A 23,751-nucleotide genomic window follows, 5' to 3' on the forward strand; every position below is an offset into this window, starting at 1 on the left:
TTTAAGGAGTTCCAGTTCGTTTCAATTTTTCCGTAAATCTTTCAAAACTACTCTATTTGCCAAACATTTTGAAAATTAATTCTTTTGAAATTTTGCTATTATCTTCTATTTGTCATTTGTAAATCATTCCCTGTTTATTTAATTGCTGTAAACCGAGTCGAGCCTTCTCAGAGTGATGACTCGGTAGACAAAATTAAGCTTTAGTTTAGTTTAGTTTAATGCACTCAATGCAAACTATTAGTAAAAAGGATCCACTGCATAAAATGAGCCCGGCAGTCCATTAAATGTGTTTTAACACAAGGAGACGCGGTAATGCCTTTTAATAAATCTAGCAATAATTAACTTGAAGATCTCTTGCTTCTCTCTCATCTTTTAAAATAAATGTTTTATTTCATACAAGACAAAGACATCAAAAGCCACAATGTCCTTTTAATTGTTTCCTGTAAAACAGGATAAAATAACAGAAATGACTAACTGGGAATAAACTGGAAAAGGACTTGACAACAAAGGCAAAAAACAACACAGTCGATTCAAGCCAGAATTGTAAAAGGTGGAGGATTGGTCACAGAAGACCTACCATTACGACTTTCAAATATAGCATTTTTCCTTTTTATAAATTGTGGTGAACTCTGAAGTGCTCTGAAAACAAAACCCAGTTCTAAAAAGAAAATTGGGCCCATTTTCAACGCCACATGCTAGTCTAGAATTTATCTGGGTGCAGAGAATGATGGTCACAAGGAGAACTCACTGCAGAATTAGCAAATCCCTTAACAGATACCAAGCAGGAAGTGCTGAATATCACAGAGGAGAGACCTGGTTCCAAAGAGGGCACTTTATCTATAGGCGAAGAAGAGACTTCCTTGGCTCAACAAGGGAATTTACTCTAAACTCACCATCAAGACAATAAGAAAAAAGATACAGAAGAAAAATCAATAAAAGAGTGTATGATTGAAAACCCATAAGTAATAAATTGTGCGTGCTGCCGATACCAATATATTTATTTAGAAAATCTTCTAGCCTGCCAATCTTCAAGAAAACCCCAAACTTTGGTGGATAACATCAAAATGTTGAGCATCAGTAATTATATGACAGGGGTAAAGGAGATGTGGCTCAATATACCTCTTTTTCTAGGTGGCTACACAGTCAAGAGAGTCTATATATGAGTATTTTAGTCAGCTGTTTTAGTGACTTGCCCAGAGTCACAAGGAGCTGCAGTGGGAATTGAACTCACAACCTCAGGGTGTTGAGGCAGATGCTCTGACCACTAGGCCCCTCCTCCACTCCAATAATCGCAGCAAGCAAACGGAGTGAAACTCATTCATAATATCAACACAGGATAAATCACGGTGGCTGCCCTTCTATGTGGTGAGATACAGGGATGGAGTTAGGGTTGCTAAAGCCCCGTGCAACTATACCCCAGCACTGCCCCCCACTGGGTCTACTGTTGATGCTGATGCCACATTCATCACCCTCCCCCTAGCTGCTGCCACTACCATTACCACAATCCTCTCTCCTGGGTCTGCACTAGAGAATGATATGGGGACAAATTTGTCCCCGTCCCTGCAGGAACTCAATTTCCCCATGAGTTTTGTCGCTGTCCCTGCTCCATTCCTGCAAGCTCTGCCTTAACTGCACAAGCCTCGAACACTTATGATTTTAAAGTGTTTGAGGCTTGTGCCGATGAGGACGGAGCTTAGGCATTGGTGGAATGAGGCATTATGACATCACAATCTGAGCTCTCGAATGTTGCTACTTAGGATTTTAAAGTGTTTGAGGCTTGTGCAGATGAGGACGGAGCTTAGGCATTGGTGGAATGAGGCATTATGACATCACAATCTGAGCTCTAGAATGTTGCTACTTAGGATTTTAAAGTGTCTGAGGCTTGTGCAGATGAGGACGGAGCTTAGGCATTGGTGGAATGAGGCATTATGACATCACAATCTGAGCTCTAGAATGTTGCTACTTAGGATTTTAAAGTGTTTGAGGCTTGTGCAGATGAGACAGAGCTTACAGGAATGGGGCAGGAGCAGGAAAAGAACTCTCAGGAACGGGACGGGAAAATGATTTCCCACAGAAACGGGGAAAAATTTGTCCCCGTGACATTCTCTGGTCTGCACCACAGCACTGACCAAGGCCTACCTTCACAATTCGAGTGCTGCATCCCGCTCCTTCTGAAGGAATGAGACATATAGTGCTGGAGTGTGGACCTAGCACCATGGTACACTAGGTAAGCATGGCACCCCTAAAAGTCAGCACCCTCCTATCATGCTTACCATGTTCTACTAGCCCTGAATATATCTCCACAGAAAAGAGCAGCCATAAGAACATAAGATATTAAAGTTTGTATGATTGTATTGTATTATGAAACACTTGTTGGAAATATAAAAATGAATAAAGATTTAAAAAAAAAATAAAAAAAAATGAAAGAACATAAGAGTTACCTACGCTGAGTCAGACCAGTGGTCCATCGTGCCCAGCAAACTGATCACACGGCAGCCCTCTGGTCAAAGACCAGCACCCTAACTGAGACTAGCCCTACCTGCGTATGTTCTGGTTCAGCAGGAACTTGTCTAACTTTCTCTTGAATCTCTGGAGGGTGTTTTCCCCTCCCCCTATGACAGACTCCGGAAGAGCATTCCAATTTTCTACCACTCTCTGGGTGAAGAAGAACTTCCTTATGTTCGTACGGAATCTATCCCCTTTCAATTTTAGAAAGTGCCCTCTCGTTCTCCCTACCTTGGAGAGGGTGAACAACCTGTCCTTATCTACTAAGTCTATTCCTTTCAGTACCTTGAATGTTCCGATCATGTCCCCTCTCAATCTTCGCTGCTCGAGGGAGAAGAGGCCCAGTTTCTCTAATCTTTCTCTGTACAGCACCTCCTCCAGCCCCTTAACTATCTTAGTCGCTCTTCTCTAGACCCTTTTAAGTAGTGCCGTGTCCTTCTTCATGTACGGTGACCAGTGCTGGATGCAGTACTCCAGGTGAGGGTGCACCGTGGCCCGGTACAGCGGCATGATAACCTTCTCCGATCTGTTCGAGATCCCCTTCTTTATCATTCCTAGCATTCTGTTCGCCCTTTTCACCGCCGCCGCACATTGCGTGGACGGCTTCATCGACTTGTCGATCATAACTCCCAAGTCTCTTTCCTGGGAGATCTCTCCAAGTAACACCCCGGACATCCTGTATTTATTCATGAGATTTGTGTATAGAATGTCTATAGAATGTGATTTGTCTATAGAATGTCTTATAATAGGTTGCATATACAAAAGATTTTTCCATAGAATTTTATCTTTTCAAGCTGGATCATGGGATAAACCGTTTTATGTCCTGATAAACTCCAACTCCTATCTTTTCCTTTAGAAAAATGCTAAAGACCTACTTATTTAACAAATTCTTTTAAATGTGATTATATTACACTGGCCTTGTACAGTCTTTTGATTGTTGTTAACTGTGTTGAACTGAGAGGTTACTGTGGTATATACGTGAATTTGTTATGTTATGTAAAGATTTAGAATGTACATGTAAATGACTTCTGAAGCATTGGCAAAAGCAAGGATAAGTTATTCTGAAAAGCCACGATCAGTCGTTCCTGATTAGGCTATTAGAGCATGCTGCTGTGAAGGTGAAGTTTCTGCCTTCATCTGCCCTTTACTTTATAACAAATAACACGTAGCTTAAATCTCTTGTGCTCCACTTAATATTAGCTCAAGGTTCTTGTAAGATGTCATCCATCCTTTGCATCAGTACATGAGCAGCACTTCATCAGTTAAGAATTACTTATCTAGTTTATTGAAAGCTTCTATACCGCTACTAATGAATGGAGGGTCAATTCAGAGCGGATTACATGAGCTTCTGTAACAAAGATTAAGTGTCCCAGTGATGGTTAATGCACTCGTCCTATGTAGGGTTACCACACGTCCGGGAAACGCCAGACATGTCCTCTTTTTAGAGAACTGTCCAAGCTCCCGGATGGGCTTTTCAAAACCCAGCATTTGTCCAGGTTTTGGAAAGCCCCAATGAACTCTGGACGCATGATGTCACCTACATCCGCGCATGCTCCAGGCCCTCAAGACATGAAGCTCATCACAGAAGAGAAGAGGCTGGCCGGGGGCGTGGCTAGGGGTGGGACTGGAGACAGAACTGGGCGGAGCTGGAGGCAGCACAGAGCAGGGTTATGTGTCCAAGGTTTTCCTTTGTAAAATATGATAACCCTAATCCTATGCATATGTACACACATAACACTAATATCATTTCCTATATTCATTCTAAAACCTACTTACTTACATGCATAATACCTGTATTGTGTTTTATGTTCACCCTAGATTTACATACCCCTGATAATTCTAGTTATCTATACTTATATATATATCATACTAGTCTTTAAGCCCGTTACATTAACGGGTGCTAGAATAGATGTGTCTGTCTGTCTGTGTTTCTTTCTCTCTCTCTCCTTGGCCGCTGTCTGTGTCCTTCTGTCTTCCCCCCCCCCACCCAGCAAAGCTGTCTGCCCCCAGCACACCCCTCCCCCAAAGCAGCCCCCTTTCCCTCTCCCTGACTGTCTCTCCTTGGCCCCCCTTCTGTATTCCCCCCAGAGCAAAGCTGTCTGTCCCCAGCACACCTCCCCCTCCAAAGCAGCCCCCTTTCCCTCTCCCTGTCTCTTCATGACCCCTTCTGTCTTCTCCCCCAGAGCAAAGCTGTCTGTCCCCAGCACATCTCTCCCCCCAAAGCAGCCCCCTTTCCCTCTCCCTGTCTCTCCATGGCCCCTTCTGTCTTCCCCCCAGAGCAAAACTGTCTGTCTCCAGCACACCTCCCCCCCCAAAGCAGCCCCTTTTCCCTCTCCCTATCTCTCCATGGCCCCTTCTGTCTCCCCCCCAGTACACCCCTCCCCCCAAAGTAGCCCCCTTTCCCTCTCCCTAACTGTCTCTCCATGACCCCTTGTCTTCTCCCCCAGAGCAAAGCTGTCTGCCCCCAGCACATCTCTCCCCCCAAAGCAGCCCCCTTTCCCTCTCCCTAACTGTCTCTCCATGGCCCCTTCTGTCTTCCCCCAGAGCAAAGCTGTTTGTCCCCAGCACACCCCTCCCCCCAAAGCAGCCCACTTTCCCTCTCCCCCTGTATTGTTCCCATTCTTACCCTCCCTCCAAACCGGCGTCTTCTGACCTGCTCCTCTTCAAAGCAGCCTGAGATCGTGGTTTTGGAAAGCCCCAATGAACTCTGGCCGCATATGGAAGGCCTCTGAGCTTGTGTGGATGATGTCACCTACATCCGCGCATGCTCCAAGCCCTCAAGACATGCATAATACCTGTATCGTGTTTTATGTTCACCCTAGATTTATATACCCCTGATAATTCTAGTTATCTGTACTTGTATATATCATATTCTCAACATTTTGGCTCTCTCTCTTCTTCACCTTACCTCCTTTTCATGTATGCGAAACAGGGCTTGGTCATCATGGAAGGAGCTTTTTCCCAGGCTTGTTTTGGGGGAAATCTATTGAATAGGAAAGATGAGGTTTAGTGATCAGAGCAGCAACTTCACAAGGAATCCCTTTCAAATCTAAAGGTACTGCTTTAGTTATGAAAGGCAGTCTATGGTTTGCATCCAAAGACCCATCTAGGGGAATTTAACACCTACCGGAGACAGAGGGATAGGTTTCTCTCGCAAATACCTTGGGTTTTCTATCTGAAAACAAAACAGCACAATAAAACCTTATTGATCATTGTGACACAAACTTTTCCACAATCATTTCCTATATATATATAAAATAACATTGAAGCATTTCTTAACGTTTGTTTGGATTAAAACCTCTGTTCTCTAAATGGATAGACCATCACAAAAGATTATATAGTAAGGCATTTAAAATTAGTTTTGATCTTTCTGAATATATTTTAAAGTATGATTGAAATCATATTAGCACTGAGAAGCCACCTACAGTAAAATTTCATGGCAAGGATAAGGCTGAAGACCCTTAAAGGGAGTAAATTAATATTAAAAAGTTACTGTCTCATGTATCAAGTGTACCAGATTAGATAACTCCCTAGTACATAGCCGATGGTCCTGTCTGAAGATCAGTGCCTTTTAGTAAGAAGTACGTATGTATCTCCAATCCCTATACTTCCCCCTCCGTATTCGCGAATTCCGAATCCAAGGATTCGCTTATTTGCGGTTTTAAACAAAAAAATTCCTTTCATTTTTCGGACTATTTTAAGCCCTGTAAGCCCTCCTTAAGCTTTACCTGGTGGTCTAGTGGGTTTTCAGGGCAGGAGCGATCTTCCCACGCTCCTGCTCCGTGCAGATCGCTCACAGGAAATGGCTCGAGACTACGGGAGCTCAAGACAGTCATTTCCTGTGAGCATCTGCACGGGGCAGGAGCGTGGGAAGATCACTCCTGCCTGAAAACCCGCTAGACCACCAGGTAAGGCTTAAGGGGGGGGGGGGGGCTCACAGGGCTAAAAATAGCTGGAGAAAGCGGGGGATAAGGGCAGAACCGGCCTGAATATTATTCGCGGTTTTTCCATATTCGCGGGCTGGCTCTGCCCCTAACCCCCGGAAATACGGAGGGGGAAGTGTAGTTGGCTGTGCCTTCCCATGTCACTTTGAGGGGATTATTTTTCTGGCCAGGGGTTATTGGGGGGAGGGAACATTCTGCTGGGGATAATTTGCTCTTTAGTAAAGGTTATATCCTGGGGAAGAAATGCATTCTAAATTATTGGTTATGGGACTGCCCACTATCTGGTATTGGATAAATAAATTTCACCTCTTAATAGTTTGGGAATCTATGTCAGCTCATTTCTCTAGAAGCCGGAGTAAAGTCTTTTTGTCAGTTTAGTCCCCTTATCTAGATACTCTAACCCCCACTGTAAAGAATCAAATTATAAACAGACTGCAGAAGCCAGCAGTAACATCCTTGCCTGCTGTTAATCCTTGAGAGGGAGAGTGGGCTGGTGGGGTGGGAGGGGTTGACTGGTTGTGGGGTGCTTTCTTGTTGGCCAAGTCAGGGTTGAAGAACCAACACCTGGGCTCATGCTGTTGTATTTCTTGGGGTTTTAGTTTCACTGTTATTGTAAAATTTTGTACCAGTGTACCTGTTCTTGACTTGTTCTTTTGAATAAACGTTTAAACATAAAAAGTTACTGTCTCTATACTTGGTTTGGCTTATGCCACAGAAACTCCCAAATAATCATTTACCATGTTACTATATATAATGATCCTAACCTTTTCTGAGCCTATTATGGATGCTGACCTCATGTAATGGAGATTCTCTGTAATCCGCAGCATTAATCAGACACAAGTACAAAATGTCAACTAACGGCACAAAGACAAAACAGCTGTGCTAGTACTTTTGGTGGTAGGAAGTCAGCGCCACTTTACAGAATTACCCACATAGGACTTAGGTCCGGATGCACCAAATTTTCCGATTGCCTAACAATCGTCACTAAACCAGTTTGACTGGTTTAGCGATGTCCTAATTTGCCGACCCGATGTACACAATAGCTCACTGTGTACTTTTCCGTGCGTTTGTACATTCTCTGACACTGCCATGCAAATGACCTCATTAGTATTAAAATGAGGTCACTCATATTAAAATGAGCCTTCCGATCGATGCCCGTATGCCTTAATCTAGCGATGGCTGCTAAGGGCCTGAGATTACCAATAGGTCTGCCATACTTTTTCTTTTTTTTTTCTTTGATGGGTACAGATGTTGTGTGTGTGTTACACATGCACAATATTTGTCCCATAAAAAAAGTCGTGCCAGTCCCATTGGTGATGGCTACCTCCCAATGATGCCCTGGAACAAAAATAAAGAGAAGCAGGAGGGATGCCCAACTCCCTCCTGCCTCAGCCATCCGGGCCCTCTCACTCTCACACACACTCCTTCAAAAATTCTCAGCAGGAGGGATGCCCATTCTCTCCTGCCTCGGCAAACGGGGCCCCTCCACCAAAATTGCACAACCCAGGCAACCTCCCCCCAGCTAAGATCGCAGCCAGCCCCCCTCCCCCCCCGTGAAGATGCTCAGCATGAGGGATGCTCACTCATTCCTGCCCTGCCCTATACCTTAAAAAGATGGCAGCAGGAAGGATGCCCAGTCCCTCTTGTCTGCAGGCCCGCCTCTTTGAAATGGTGGGTCTTCCCCTTCCTGGTGCATCCTGGGTTCCACTCCCATAAGCTGTTTGCACAGGAAACATTACTTGAGAAGAATAAGCATGAAGGTTGTTGTGGCAATAAAGAATGCATGTGTTGCAATAGGTAGCACTAGTTTGAGCATGTCACTACATTTCACACATGCACTGGCATTTTATATAAATAGTGCCATTTTGCGCTTTGGCTGTCAGCATGCAGGAAGCTAAATGTGAGACTGCTGAAGTCAGCTAAGCTTCTGTGTAATGTCAGAAACTAATGTTTAGGGATGCTGAATTATTTTTTAAGCAGCTATATCTCTTGTAGATGAATGCACCGATTGCAGCACGTTTGTGAATCCCCTGAGGAAACCACGTATGTATGATGAAACCGTCCACATTGGGCTGTGAGAAGTGCAGACCTTACGAGATAAGTCAATATCAATTACCGTATTTTCATGCATATAACGCGCACGTTATACACGATTTTTACAAACCGTGCATAACCTTGCGCGTTATATGCGTAAGCGCGTTTTACAACGTTTTTTTTACATAGTTCCCCCCCCCCTGACGTCCGAATCACCCCGCAGGACCGCTCGCACCCCCACCCCCCTGACGTCCGATTCACCCCCCCCCCCCCCCGCAGGACCGCTCTGACGTCAGAGAAAGGGCGGGACCGCCGGAAGAGGAAGCAGCGCAGACGCAGGGCTCACAGAAGGGCCGGGACCGCCAGCAGAGGAAGCAGCAGGAGAACGGTAGGAGCTTCTCCATGATGGGGGGGGGTGGGGAGGCTGTGGGGGTGCGAGCAGTCCTACGGGGGTGGGGGGTGAATTGGACGTCGGGGGGGGGTGCGAGCGGTCCTGCGGGGTGAATCGGACGTCGGGGGGGGGGCATCAGGCTTTCAGGGTGGGGACAGGACTTCAAGGGGGAGAGGAGAGTCGGGGAGGGCCAGAGGAGAGTCGGGGTGGGCGAAAGGAGAGTCGGGGTGGCCAGAGGAGAGTCGGGGTGGGCGAAAGGAGAGTCGGGTGGTGACGGGAGAGTCGGGGCAGCATGCGCGGTATACGGGTGTGCGCGGTATATAAAAATTTCTTTACATAAATTACAGTTTCCCGCGTGCTATACCCGTGTGCGCAGTATATGAGTGAAAATACGGTATATTAAAAAAAAAGCACATTAGTCACAGTAGTTAGTTAAAGAAAAATGTTTCAGTGATTAGATCAATAAAAGAGAACATGGAACCTAAGAATGTGAGTGAAACTAGATTTACACTGATTTTCTCGCCATGGCTAAGTCTTTTCATCCGTACAAGTGCATGTTGGGATATAGAGATGATTTGGCATCTTCGGCAGTTTGGACCAGATCTTGTTTTGGTTGGATTGTCTGGATGTCCCAACTGTAAAACTGCTTTGATGAGCATGTCAGCAAAGGCAGTAGCAAGTCTTCAAACAAACAAACCTAATCATCAAGGTGCCAACACCATGCTCTATTGACTTTCTATAAATGTTCTATCATGCTGACATTGCATCATATTTCGGTGATGTGGACGTTCTACTGTGCTGTTTTAATACACACATTATTAACACTCCTATCAAAATATTGCTAAAGTACTAGCATTTCTTTTTTATTTTTAAAAAATTTTATTGTTTTACAAACTAAAACAGTGTAATACATTTAGTCAAAACACAAAAAAATATTACAGAGATTGCACTATTTTTATATAATTAGTATATACAGTGGTACCTTGGTTTAAGAGCGTAATTCGTTCCAGAAGCATGCTCTTAAACCAAAACACTCGTATATCAAAGCAACTTTCCCCATAGAAGATAATGGAAACTTGAACAATTCGTTCCACCAACCCCCCCCCCCCCGAGGCTACCGGCGCTGCTCCATCATCCCCTCCCCCCCGCTCTAACCGGCATCGCACCCCCCCAACTGGCATCGCAACCACCCCCCACCCCCGCGAACGCCCCCCCCCCGCGAGAACCGCAAAGCACCCCCGTGCTGAAAGCGGCATCCGCCCGCCCTTCCTCCCAAGCACGGTCCTTACCCCTTCTGCTCATTGTAAGGGTGAATGCGAGCTCCCGCTTCTTGCCTGGGCTGGGCCTTGAGCATCTGCGCATGCTCAAGGCCTTCTGGCTCTCGTTCTCTCGGAGATCTCGTTCACATTCACCCTTACAACGAGCAGAAGGGGTAAGGACCATGCTTGGGAGGAAGGGCGGGCGGATGCCGATTTCAGCACGGGGGTGCTTTGCGGTTCTCGCGGGAGGGGGGAGGAGGGTGCGATGCTGGTTAGAGCGGGGGGAGGTGCTCGTACACCAGAACATGCTCGGTTTGCGAGGCAAAAGTTTGCTGAGTGTTTTGCTCGTCTTGCAAAACACTCGCAAACCGGGTTACTCGCAAACCGAGGTTCCACTGTAGTACCATCATTTCACCCACCCACCTCTCAATTATTCATAATATAAGACATCTTCAGTGATTACATTTTTATGAAGAATGAATATCAATTTCCCAAATACAATTCCCTCCCCCCCCCCCCCCCATCATCCTGGATGTGGAAGGATAACTTAGAAGAAAGATACATAAATCATTAATGCGAGGCAGCAAATAAAGTCAATGGACCCCCACATTTTGTTAAATGAAACACTGGACCCTAAACATTCTGCATTCATTCTTTCAAATTTGTATGTGGTACATACGTTCGTCCACCAAAATGTGTAGTTTAACCTATCATGGCTTTTCCAGTTTTGTGTGATCAATTGAACAGCCATTCCGGTCAAAACCAGGAGAAGACGGCTTTTATATTTATCAAGGGGAGGTTTAATGTGTAACATAGTACCACAAATTATGGCTTCATATGTTACGGGAATATCTGATTCTAGAACAAGATTACTAGCATTTCTAAGGGGTCCTTTTACAAAGCCGCGGTAGGGGGTTTAATGCGCAGAATACCGCGCGTTAAACCACCTGCCGCGCTAGTCCCTAACGCCTCCATTGACGAGGCATTAGGTTTCTGGCTTGCGTGATTAAATGTTCTATTAGTTGTATTATGCTTCCATTTGGTTATGATGTTATTATAATGTAACTTGTTTATGTCAAGCTTTACTCGCTGTACACTGCCTCAAGTGAATCTCTTCATAAAGGCAGTTAATAACCTTAAATACATAATTATATAGTTGCATGAAAATGTACGGGGAGTTATTTCTCTTTAAAAACAGTTACAGGCTCAAGGGGACAAATTTAGACATGCCTCAAGTAATTAAGGCTGAGTTGTTGATTTAACGTTTAGATTGCTCCTAAGTCCAATGTTTGCCTTAAAAGACCCCCCCCCCGGGGGACACTTGCACAGGAAGATTATGAGAGAAAAGTTATTAATTTTTTTACAGGCTCCTCTAGGGGACCTGGGTTTGATGCCCACTCCAGGGCCTTGTGATTCTAAGTCACTTAACCCTCCACTGCCCCAGGTACAAAATAAGTATCTGTATATATGTAAACTGCTTTGATTGTAACCATAGAAAGACGGTATAAAGATCCATCCCCTTTTTCCTTGATTACGGCGAGGTTTTCATTGTCAAAGTTGTCAGAGAGCAAAAACTGAGAAATATCTCCAGCTTTAAAGGTAATTTATTGCTTAACATGTCACTTATATATATCCATGTTATTATCCTCCTCAAAAATAGTAAACTACTCCCAAAATTTATTTTTTTGGGCCTCTTTACTAAAGTGCAGTAAGTAACATATAACAAAGTAACATAGTAGATAGAAGGATAAGGCGATACTCGAGAGGGTTCAGAAAAGAGCGACACGATTGACAAAAGGTATGGAAAACCTTTCATAGGCTGAAAGATTAGAGAAACTGGGGCTCTTTTCCCTGGAGAAGCGGAGACTTAGAGGGGACATGATAGAGACTTACAAAATCATGAAGGGCAAGGAGAAAGTGGAGAGGGACAGACTCTTCAAACGTTTGAAAACTACAAGAACGAGAGGGCATTTGGAAAAATTAAGAGGGGACACATTCAGAACCAAAGCTAGGAAGTTCTTCTTCACCCAAAGGGTGGTGGACACCTGGAACGCGCTTCCAGAGGGTGTGATAGGACAGAGTACGGTTTTGGGGTTCAAAAAGGGATTGGATGATTTCCTGAAGGAAAAGGGGATAGAAGGGAATAGATAGAGGATTACTATACAGGCCTGGACCTGATGGGCCGCCGCGTGAGCGGACTGCTGGGCGTGATGGACCTTTGGGCTGACCCAGCAGAGACACTGCTTATGTTCTTATGTAAATGACGGCAGATAAAGACCCGAATGGTCCATCCAGTCTGCCCAAACCGATTCTATTTAAATTTTTGCTTCTTAGCTATTTCTGGGCAAGAATCCAAAGCTCTACCCAGTACTGTGTTTGGGTTCCAACTGCCGAAATCTCCGTCAAAATCTACTCCAGCCCATCTACAACCTATCTGTCCTACATGTACCACACAGCACAGACACTTACTGCAAAGGGGCTGCATTACATGCATTGGCAAAACATTCCCATATGAACACTGAAACCCAATTCAGGCTCCCCAAAGATAAGCACCTGTCAATAAGACCCCTTGTGTGATCCCCCCAGAATCAACCCCCTTCACCAAAATTCAAGAGGCCTCCCCCCTTCCTTGTTGACTCTTGCTAAAAATACTAGAACTAGGGGGCATGTGATGAAGCTACTAAGTAGTAGCTTTAAAACAAACCAGAGAAAATATTGCTTCACACAATGTGTAATTAAACTCTGGAATCCACCGACAGAATATGTGATGAAAGCAGCTAACTTAGCGGGTTTAAAAAAGGTTTGGATGATTTCCTAAATGAGAAGTCCTAGGATAAGCAGCATAAAATCTGCTTTACTACTTGGGACCTGGGTTAGCCACTGTTGGAAACAGGATACTGGGTTTGGTGGAACTTTAGTCTGTCCCAGCATGGCAATTTTCATGTTCCTTGCTTTACTCAAGTTATCCCTTGTAGTCCCCCCTCCACTGCTGTCCCATTGCTGCTGAGATTCAAAATGGCAGCTTTGATCCCAGTGGTAGTTTTGAGTACTACCACTTGCCAAAAAAGGACTACCGTATTTTCACATAGATAACGCGCACCCGTGTAAAACGCGCACACGGGTATAGCGCGCAAAAAACACATATTTATGTACATAAATTTTTATATACCGCGCACACCCGTATACCGCGCATGCTGCCCGACTCTCCTTTCGCCCGCCCCGACTCTCCTCTGGAGACCCTGACTCTGTTTTCGCCCGCCCCGACTCTCCTTTCCTCCTTGAAGTCCTGTCCCTACCCTGAAAGCCTGATGCCCCCTCCCGACGTACGATTCACCCCCCCGCAGGACCGCTCGAACGCACCCGCACCCCCACCCTGAAGGACCGCTCGCACCCCCACCCCGAAGGAGCGCTCGCACTCCCACCCCGAAGGACCGCTCGCACCCCCACCCGAAGAACCGCTCGCACCCCCACAGCCTCACCCCCCTCCCCCATGGAGAAGCTGTCTACCTTGTTTCCGGATGCCAGCGAGCCCAGCTGTTTCCTCTGCCGACGGTCCCGCCCCTTCTCTGAGCCCTGCTGTGCTGCTTTTTCTTCCGGCGGTCCCGCCCTTTCTCTGACATCAGAGAAAGGGCGGGACCGCCTGAAGAGGAAGCAGCGCAGCACAGGGCTCTGAGAAGGGGCAGGACCACCGGCAGAGGAAGCAGCTGGGCTGGCATCCGGAAACAAGGTAGACAGCTTCTCCATGGGGGAGGGGGGAAGGCTGTGGGGGTGCGAGCGGTTCTTCGGGTGGGGGTGCGAGCGGTCCTTCGGGGTGGGAGTGCGAGCGCTCCTTCCGGGTGATGAATCGGGCGTCGGTGGGGGGGGAAACTATGTAAAAAAAATTTTGTACAACGCGCTCACGCGTATAACACGCAAGGGTATGCGCGGTTTGTAAAAACCACGTATAACACGCGCGTTATATGCGAGAAAATACGGTACACTGTAGTGCAGTTTAGTAAGTACAGGTCCTCGTCGACTTAGAACCTATGCAACTTACGACAGTTCGACTTTACGACGCGTTTCCCCCATCTCAGCCCATACTAACTATTTTTTACCCCTCACCACTGGACCACCAGGGAAAAGGTACGTGGGGAGGGGTAAAAAAATACTGCAGTTAGTATAGGCCGACTTACGTCCAGAAAGACTTGTGGAACCAATTGCGGTCGTAAGTCAACAAGGACCTGTATTCTACTTTACAGTATTGTAACTTTCCCAAACTGTGGAATAAAAGTTGATAATTAGGATGGGCAGTATTGTGGGCCCTGGAAAAGGAGGTACACTCGATTCAGAGTATTTATTTATTTTTAAAATTTCTATACCATTTTTTCCCAGTTTACAAGGAGTTACATACATAAAATATTAAAAGTCTATACAAAAGAAAAAATAAAACAGACAAGTTCAGTCTTACATAAAATCAATTGCTCAGAAAAATGCGTCAACAAATAGTTGAGTCTTCAAAATTTTCCCAAATGAATTCCTCTCCGCGCATTTTCTAATCTTGCGCTCACACTGGTGGGGGAACAAACTTCTTCTCATCTACTCCAATACAGTTCTCCCAGGGGTTTTTGCCCAGGCAGTCCAATACAGTCTAAAGATCCTGGGTTAGGGAAGGGTGACACACATTGGCCCAACTAGGAGAAGATGAAGTAGGCTCATGGAAGAGTCTGGACTGCCCCAGCGTGAGTTCTCTTATATGCAAAGAGCAGATTTTGGGAACTTGTGCTGGACAAGATTCCCTTTGAAACAGCTTTGACAGTCTCCAGAATGTATCTCTGGACAAGTTCCTGCTAAACTGGGACATACACAGGTGAGGCTGGACTCATTTAGAGCACTGGTCTTTAGCCTGGAGGCTGCCACGTCAGCGGACTGCTAGGCAGGATGGACCACTGCTCTGACCCAGCAGCAGCAATTCTTATGTTCTGTGGCCCCTCAATATCCTCCTCACTTATCTCCCCCCAATAAACTCCGTTTGTCAGGTAAATCCCTCTTATCTGTACCCTTCTCCTCCACTGCCAACTTCAGACTCTGTCCCTTCTTTCTTGCCGTGCTGTAAGCCTGGAACAGGCTGCCAGAATCAATACGTCATGCTCTGTATCTAGCGATATTCAAATCCAAACTAAAAGCCCACTTTTTTGAACCTGCTTTCAACTCTTAACTCACTCACCATCAGTTACCTTTACCCACTGTATCACTCCTTCTGCTAGAATGGCCCCAACCCAGAGATGTCTTGCATGTCTGCCCAAATTAGACTGTAAGCTCTTCCGAGCAGGGACCGTCTATTGCATGTTTAAATGTACAGCATTGTGTACGCATTTCAGCGCTATAGAAATGATAAGTAGTAGTATCTCGTGTTTATATGTCACCATTTCAAGCACAACGGGAGAGAGTGTGGCAATGTGACCATATACTCCGGGGGTTTACTGAACATATCAATTGCTAGCATCCTACTGAAGCGCTGCTACATTCCTGAACAGATCGGAGAAGGTTATCATGCCTCTGTAGCGGGCCATGGTGCGCCCTCACCTGGAGTACTGCGTACAGCACTGGTCGCCATACATGAAGAAGGGCACGGTACTACATGAAAGGGTCCAGAGAAGAGTGACTAAGATGGTTAAGGGGTTGGAGGAGCTGCCGTACAGCGAAAGATTAGAGAAACTGGGCCTCTTCTCCCTTGAACAGAGGAGATTGAGAGGGGACATGATCGAAACATTCAAGGTACTGAAAGGGATAGACTTAGTAGCTAAAGACAGGTTGTTTACCCTCTCCAAGGTAGAGCGAACGAGAGGGCACTCTCTAAAGTTAAAAGGGGATAGACTTCGTACAAACATAAGGAAGTTCTTCTTCACCCAGAGAGTGGTGGAAAACTGGAACGCTCTTCCGGAGTCTGTCATAGGGGAAAACACCCTCCAGGGATTCAAGGCAAAGTTAGACAAGTTCCTGCTGAACAAGGACGTACGCTGTTAGGGCGCTGGTCTTTGACCAGAGGGCCGCTGCATGAGCGGACTGCTGGACACGATGGACCGCTAGTCTGACCCAGCAGCAGCAATTCTTATGTTCTTATGTTATAGTAGATGTATGGGTTGGGGTCAGAGCTATGCTGGTGAGGTTCTACACAGCACTGCTACCGTTTCAAAAGGACCCGCTTCACACATCGATGTACTCGCCACTCCCTGGACCTAATCACGTCTCCTGTCCCATCGGTTCAAGACTATTTCTTCTGCACTTTTCTAACTCTGGTCTCAAAGCTTCATCTCTGTGCTATTAGGGCTTTTCATACTCCTCTGGAAAAAGAAACCATGATCTAAACATCCCTTGGTGTCCAGATTCATGAAAGACTTTTACCATACCAAGCCGGTTTTCCAATTTTCTTTTTTTTTTTTTTTGTTACTGGGTTTGCTTCATTTTGCTATTTTTTTTTTTTTTTCTTGCTGGCTTTTCTTTCCGCTTTGATACTGAGGGTTCCTTTGACTAAGCCTTGTTAGCGTTTTTAGCGCGTGCTAAATCCGCGCTACGTGGCTAGAACTAACACCAGCTCAATGCTGGCATTAAGGTCTAGCGCGGGCGGCAATTTAGCATGCGCTATTCCGCGCGTTAAAGCCCTAACGTGGCTTAGTAAAAGAAGCCCTGAAATTTTGAGGTTTTCTCGTATGTTGCCTATTTGTAGGCCTCTAGTACATAAGAACATAAGCAATGCCTCAGCTGGGTCAGACCTGAGGTCCATCGTACCCAGCAGTCCGCTCACGCGGCGGCCAACAGGTCCAGGACGTCTGCAGTAATCCTCTCTATCTCCTTTTCCAGCAGGAAATTGTCCAATTCGCAGTACACCTCTTTCTTCTCTTCATATTTCTCTAGCATGTATTTAAATACTTCTTACATAGATACTATAATTAGATTGCGAGCCCGCTGGGCCAGAGAGGGAAAATTTTTTAATGATTGAAAATGTAATCCTCATTTCTAATGCATTAGGATTGTAAACCACTAAATACTCATGTTCAAGCGGTATTTCAAGTTTATTAGAATTTTGATATACTGACCATCACATGTATCTGGTCGGTTTACAATATTAAGAAGATAAAAAATTTTTGTAAAATTTTTTTTTTAATAAAAGTTGAATCTAAATATAAAAAAAAAATCTTTATGAAAGTAGGGGGAAGGGGGTCAGGACAAAGACTTGATTACGTAGGATACAAAGAGAGGGAAGGGAAGATTTGTAAGTTACAATGTGAAAATAAAAAATAAAATTTTGGGGAGAGGGGGAGGGTAAAACAGAAGGAAAGGATGGGATATCGCTTCCTAGAAGTGTTTTTATATTTCCATATTTGTTTGGGGATTCAGTTGGAGTTTTGATAAGCTTCTTTGAAAAGGAATATCTTAAATTTATTTAAGGAATTTTCAGATTGAAGGTTTGGTGGCAAATCCAATCCAAGATATCTGGTGACATTGCACAGTAGTGCAGGCTTACTGGACTAATATTACTGGTTTAATTTCAGACATACTGGACCCCTCAATCACAAACGCATGAAGTGTTTGCTTTTAACTGTTGAAGTCCAGGATTCTAAGCAAAACAACAGAAGCTGAAAGCTGCTGTAGTAACGGCCAATAGACTTGCCCTAGTGCAGCCAGGGGTGTCAAAGTCCCTCCTCGAGGGCCGCAATCCAGTTGGGTTTTCTGGATTTCCCCAATGAATATGCATGAGATCTATTTGCATGCATTACTTTCATTGTATGCTAATAGATCTCGTGCAAATTCATTGGGGAAATCCTGAAAACCCAACTGGATTGCGGCCCTCGAGGAGGGACTTTGACACCCCTGCTCTAGTGGCACACAGGAAACCGCATGAGATTCGTACCAGACCGGATCATATTTGATGACTAGATTGACAGCCCAGAGGCATACAGTACTCCCCCGATATTCGCGGGGGGTTCTGTTCCAGGAACCCCCATGAATCTTGAAAAACCGCAAATACGGTTTTTAGTGGGGGAGACTGGAGAGGGCAGCAGGAGAGAGCAGCAGGAGCGCCGGCGAGTGAAGGAAATCACTCGCTGTATGCTCCGACCGCCTCTTCCTGTACTAAAGTCGGGCCTTACCAGTCAGGAGCTACGTGTCAAAGCAGCTCCTGATTGGTGAGGCCCAACTTTAGTTCAGGAAGAGGAGGTTGGAGCATACAGCGAGTGATTTCCTTCACTCGCCAGCGCTCCGGCTGCTCTCTCCTGCCTCTTCAGCTGTCCTCTCTTGGTCGGCGGTTGGAAAATACCGCGAATGACCGGGGGAACACTGTAATACAAATGGCAACCTTCCTGAAAGTTTGGGAGCCATTTGTAAGTGGATGTCGATCTGACACACTATTGACTTTCTCCTGCAACAAGGCTGGTTTGGGTGGCTCTCCCTTTTCTTGGTATCATATAGAGCAGGGTTGTTCAATGTCCTCAAGGGTTGCAACAGAAGATTTCCCCAATTCTTCCATTGTATGCAGATGCAGCTCATGCATATTAATTTGGGAAAATCCTCAAAACCCAACCTGGCAAGGGCTGAAATAAAAGCAATGGAGTGGGGAGAGAGGTTTTAGTTTGTATGTTTGTTAGTGGTTATACATAATGCTCTTTTGTATGTTGTGCAGTGCATTAAAAAACGGTGTGCCATTCTTGCATTAGCCCTGATTTGTGTTGAAATATTGAAATATAAAGATATGTTTCTTAAAAATCTAGCCTTTTGGTATTTCCTATACCACGCCATGTAGTTCAACCATGAGCATAGAATATGGCAACAAGGACCAAAAGGCCTCTCTCTAAGATTATTCAACACTACCCTTCATCTGAAAGATAATTTGAGTTTCAAGTTCAAGTTTCAAGTTTATTTAAAATTTCTTATACCGCCTAATCAAACTCAGGGGTCTCAAAGTCCCTCCTTGAGGGCCGCAATCCAGTCGGGTTTTCAGGATTTCCCCAATGAATATGCATGAGATCTATGTGCATGATCTGCTTTCAATGCATATTCATTGGGGAAATCCTGAAAACCCGACTGGATTGCGGCCCTCAAGGAGGGACTTTAAGATCCTTATTCTAGGCCAGGGGTGTCCAATGTCGGTCCTCGAGGGCCGCAATCCAGTCGGGTTTTCAGGATTTCCCCAATGAATATGCATTGAAAGCAGTGCATGCACATAGATATCATGCATATTCATTGGGGAAATCCTGAAAACCCGACTGGATTGCGGCCCTCGAGGACCGACATTGGACACCCCTGTTCTAGGCAGTGTACAAAAATGTTAAAAACCATCTACTGACTAAAATACAGTTTTAAAAAACACACAACAACACTTAGGGTAAATGCTAGCTTTTAAGGACTAATAAACTAACAAAAAAATTAACAAACAGAGACAAGCGGGAAAGGAGGGCTGGAACTACAATATGTAAAGAAAAGAGAACATGAAAGGGAGAAGAACAATAGGAAGGGGAACAGGTATTAAGATTCCTTCTAAATACTGGGTAGTCCTTAAAAGGACAATTAGGAGTCAAAACGCGTCGAGAAAGAGAAATGTCTTTAGTTTTGACTTAAAGTCTGTAAGTGTAAGTTTTTTGCGTAAGTATTCATTCAGTCATTCAATTTTCTAGACCGTTCTCCCAGGGGAGCTCAGAACAGTTGACATGAATTTATTCAGGTATTCAAGCATTGTTCCCTGTGTGTGCTGGTGAGCTCACAATCTATCTAATGTACCTGAGGCAATGGGGGGGATTAAGTGACTTGCCCAGGGTCACAATAAGCAACGTGAGTTTGAACCCACAACCTCAGGGTGCTAAGGCTGTAGCTTTAACCACTGCACCACTCTAGAAATTGAAATATAGCAAAAGTGATCCAAGTGTAGGACAATCCAGCTTTTGTGACATCATTGATGAGGTTGACTCTTATTGGTGGAATGAGGCATTATGACATCACAAAACCTGCTCTGGTTATCAGAGGCTGAAACTTTTCACACTATTTATTTATTCAATTTTCTATACTGTTCTGCCAGGGAAGCTCAGAACGGTTTACATGGATTTATTCAGGTTCTCAAGCATGTTTCCCTGTCTGTCATGGTGGGCTCACAATCTATCTAATGTACCTGGGGCAATGGGGGGATTAAGTGACTTGCCCAGGGTCACAAGGAGCACAACCTTGGGGTACTGAGGCCGTAGCTTGAACCATTGCACCTCTCTAGAAATTGAAAGGTAGTAAAAGTGATCCAAGTGTAGGACAATCAAGCCATTGTGACATCACTGACGAGGTTGGCTCTTAGGCATTGGTGGAATGAGGCATTATGACATCACAATACTAGCTCTTGTTTTCAGAGGCTGAAACTTTTCATACTCTTTATTTATTCAATTTTCTATAGTGTTCTCCCAGGATTGATCAGAAGCATTTTTCCCTGTCTGTCTTGTCGGACTCACAATCTAACTAATGTATCTGGGGCAATGGGGGGGGGGGGATTAAGTGACTTGCCCAGGGTCACAAGGAGCAGCGTGGGTTCAAACCCACAACCTCAGGGTGCTGAGGCTGTAGCTTTAACCACTGCACCACATTCTCCTTTCTCATGCAGGACTTGTGCACTGAAAGTACAAAACATACACCAAGTGCAAGAGCCTTCTCCAAAGGGGTGACAGTAGAACAAAACTCCAGTGGCACCAGCATCGACAAGACAGATTTACCGATCGGGCAGGTCATTTTTCTAACTCCATTGCGTATCAGCATTTTGACTGTGATTTACAGAATCTTTATAAATGTCTGTTTAAAAGGCAGTGTATGCTGGAGGAGGGTCCATTTATCTTCCTATATATTTATTTTAAATGACTTTTAGATAGATGGCGGGTGTGCTAGTATGTCTTGACTTTGATGGCTGTTTGTTGTAAACTTGCTTGGGGCTCCTTTTACAAAGCTGCGGTAGTGATTCTCACATGGCAAACGCCATGACGGTCATTCAATTCCTATGGATCTCGTCGCATTTGCCGCACCGGGAATCGCTACCGCAGCTTTCTAAAAGGAGCCCTTAGATTTTATAGTGAACATAGACACAGGGCTCCTTTTATGAAGGTGCGCTAAGCGTTTTAGCACACGCACCGGAATAGCGTGCGCTAGCCGAAAATCTATCGCCTGCTCAAAAGGAGGCGGTAGTGGATAGCGCGCTATTCCGCGCGTTAAGGCCCTAGCGTGGCTTTGTAAAAGGAGCCTATATGTTAAATAAATATTTATTTTCACTTACCCTCCCCCCCTGATTTTACTTTGATGGTGGAATCTTGCAATGGAGTGTCCATATTTCTGACCTCATGGTTGCCATATGACTAAAGGCCAAGCGCTGCACTATACGTGGACAAACTATCCAAAACGCAATGCACGAGTGCATATGTTGCATTTCGCTAGCTCTGTTCCGGTTATCATGTAATTTAACAATTGCCTTTAATTTTTGATTTGCTCTTGTACTGGAAAGCTCACATACTGAGATTATGTTTAACAGAAAAAAAACCCAATACAGTAAAACCTTGGATTGCAAGTATTTTGCAAGACAAGCGAAACATTTGATTAAATTTTTAACTTGATATACAAGCAATGTCTTGCAATACGAGTATATACAGTATACATGCGTCGCATCATCACAACTGAGCCGATGGTTCTTCTCTCTCTGACGTTGCGGGATTGTAGTGACTGTTCTAAACGAGCGCAGTCTTGCAATACAAGTACGTATGGTATTTTGTATTAAAGTTTTTGGGTTGTGGAATGAATCGTCTGAGTTTCCATTATTTCTTATGAGGAAATTTGCTTTGATATGCGAGTGCTTTGGATTACAAGCATGCTTCTGGAACGAATTATGCTCGCAAACCAAGGTTTTACTGTACAGTGGTACCTTGGATTACGAGCATAATCCGTTCCAGGAGCATCCAAAATGCTCATTTATCAAAACGAGTTTCCCCATAGGAAATAATGGAAACTCGCTTTGATAGGTTCCCACCCTCCACCCCCCTCCGAGGCCAGCAGCACTGCTTCCCCCCCACGAGAACTGGCATTTCTCCCCTCGAAGGCCCCCCCCCGCGATCCGGCACCCCCCCCCCCCGCCGCCATCGGGCACCCTTCCGCCACGACCTGAGGTCCCCCAACCCACCCGAACCCTCTTCTTACTTCAGTGTAGCCTCCGCACCGGCACCAGCATGTCCTGCCGGTGCCCGAACATCTGCCTCCTGTGCTGGGTCTTGAGCATGTGTGCATGCTCAAGGCCCAGCACAGGAGGCAGATCTTCGGGCATCACGCCAAAAGATTAATCAAGCCAAAAGATAAGTGCTAGTATTTGGCTTTATTGCATAGCTTTTTTGCACCATCAGGCTAGCTAATGTACTAGCCATTTTGACAACTGTTATTTGCACAGTTTTGTTACATGCTTGTTTGCACAGTCCTTAGAATTAAAAAATTAAAAAATAACTTATTTATACTTTAAAAAAAAGAAAATTACAAAAAATTAATTATATGTGGAGTGGGTTTAAGAAATATATAAAAATACATTCATTTAATACTGACAAATTAAGTCAAATATTAATAATATAAAATATGAAGGTTTTTTGATCAATGAAAGATATCCACGCCACAATTCCTTTTTGGATGATATTATTATGATCCTGGGAGTGGCAAGTCTGAGATCTTTTTCCTTCATTTTGATTAATATCATCAAATTTTGATGTTTTTTGCTCTATTGATTAACCTTTTGTGCAATTTTAGCACTGCCAAGAGAAAATAGAAGGTTTTTATAAATAATCCTCTGAAGATGATTCTTGCTAGAACTATATTTTGAAATAAAACCCAAAATTTTCCATTCCAAACTAAACAAATTCTATATTCCAAGATATAAATGCAGGGATTCACGAAAACCCACCTCTGTCGGTATCCTCGTGTTCCTACAACGCATTCCGAAAATCAATCAAAACCGCTCTGTTTGACAAATTCATCACCTAAACAATCCGACCTTCGCTCACTACGCATTTCCCCCCTACAAACCCGAAGCAATCTCTCAGGCAATTCCAACACCTCTCACTTTCTCTCCCCTTACAACCCTTTTTTCTTCCGTAACTTTCCCCTCATGCATTTGTAATTCGCTGAATGTCCAGCCTTCTTTTGATGTGAACCGCTAGAAGTCGTCTGACTATGGTGGTATAGAAAAATAAAGTTATTATTATTATTATGCACACGCATGAGAAAATAAGTGCCATGTTGGGACAGGTCAGAGGCACACAAAAGTCAGCAGAAATGACCAACACAATGATCCAGAACTGATCACGACAAATCCTTTAGCCAGGAAGAAGATGCCTTTGAAAGACAGAAGTCAATCCATTGTGTTGGTCACTCCTGCAAACTTTTATTTATTTATTCCTGAATTGGCGACACTATGGGCTCCTTTTACTAAGGTGCGTTAGGGCCTTAACACGCAGAATTGCGCGCACTAAATTGCTCCGCGCACTAGACATTAACGCCAGCATTGAGCATTAGTTCTAGAAGCGTAGCACGGGTTTAGCGTGGGCTAAAATCCTACGTGCGCTAAAAACGCTAGCACACCTTAGTAAAAGGAGCC

General features: G+C 44.7%; 1 protein-coding gene across 9 annotated transcripts in view; it reads right to left on the bottom strand.

The window, feature by feature from the left end:
* Positions 1–23,751, bottom strand: part of CEP112 (centrosomal protein 112) — a 729,616-nt gene that overhangs the window by 579,371 nt on the left and 126,494 nt on the right. For all 9 annotated transcript variants that reach the window (XM_033961733.1, XM_033961732.1, XM_033961731.1 and 6 more), the window contains 2 exons: positions 5,633–5,680; positions 5,414–5,488 (listed from right to left, as the gene is read on the bottom strand). In XM_033961733.1, coding sequence (XP_033817624.1) covers positions 5,414–5,488; positions 5,633–5,680 — 123 coding nt within the window. The remainder of the gene's footprint in view (positions 1–5,413; positions 5,489–5,632; positions 5,681–23,751) is intronic.

Source organism: Geotrypetes seraphini, chromosome 10, assembly GCF_902459505.1.
Source record: "Geotrypetes seraphini chromosome 10, aGeoSer1.1, whole genome shotgun sequence".
NCBI classification, from domain to species: domain Eukaryota; kingdom Metazoa; phylum Chordata; class Amphibia; order Gymnophiona; family Dermophiidae; genus Geotrypetes; species Geotrypetes seraphini.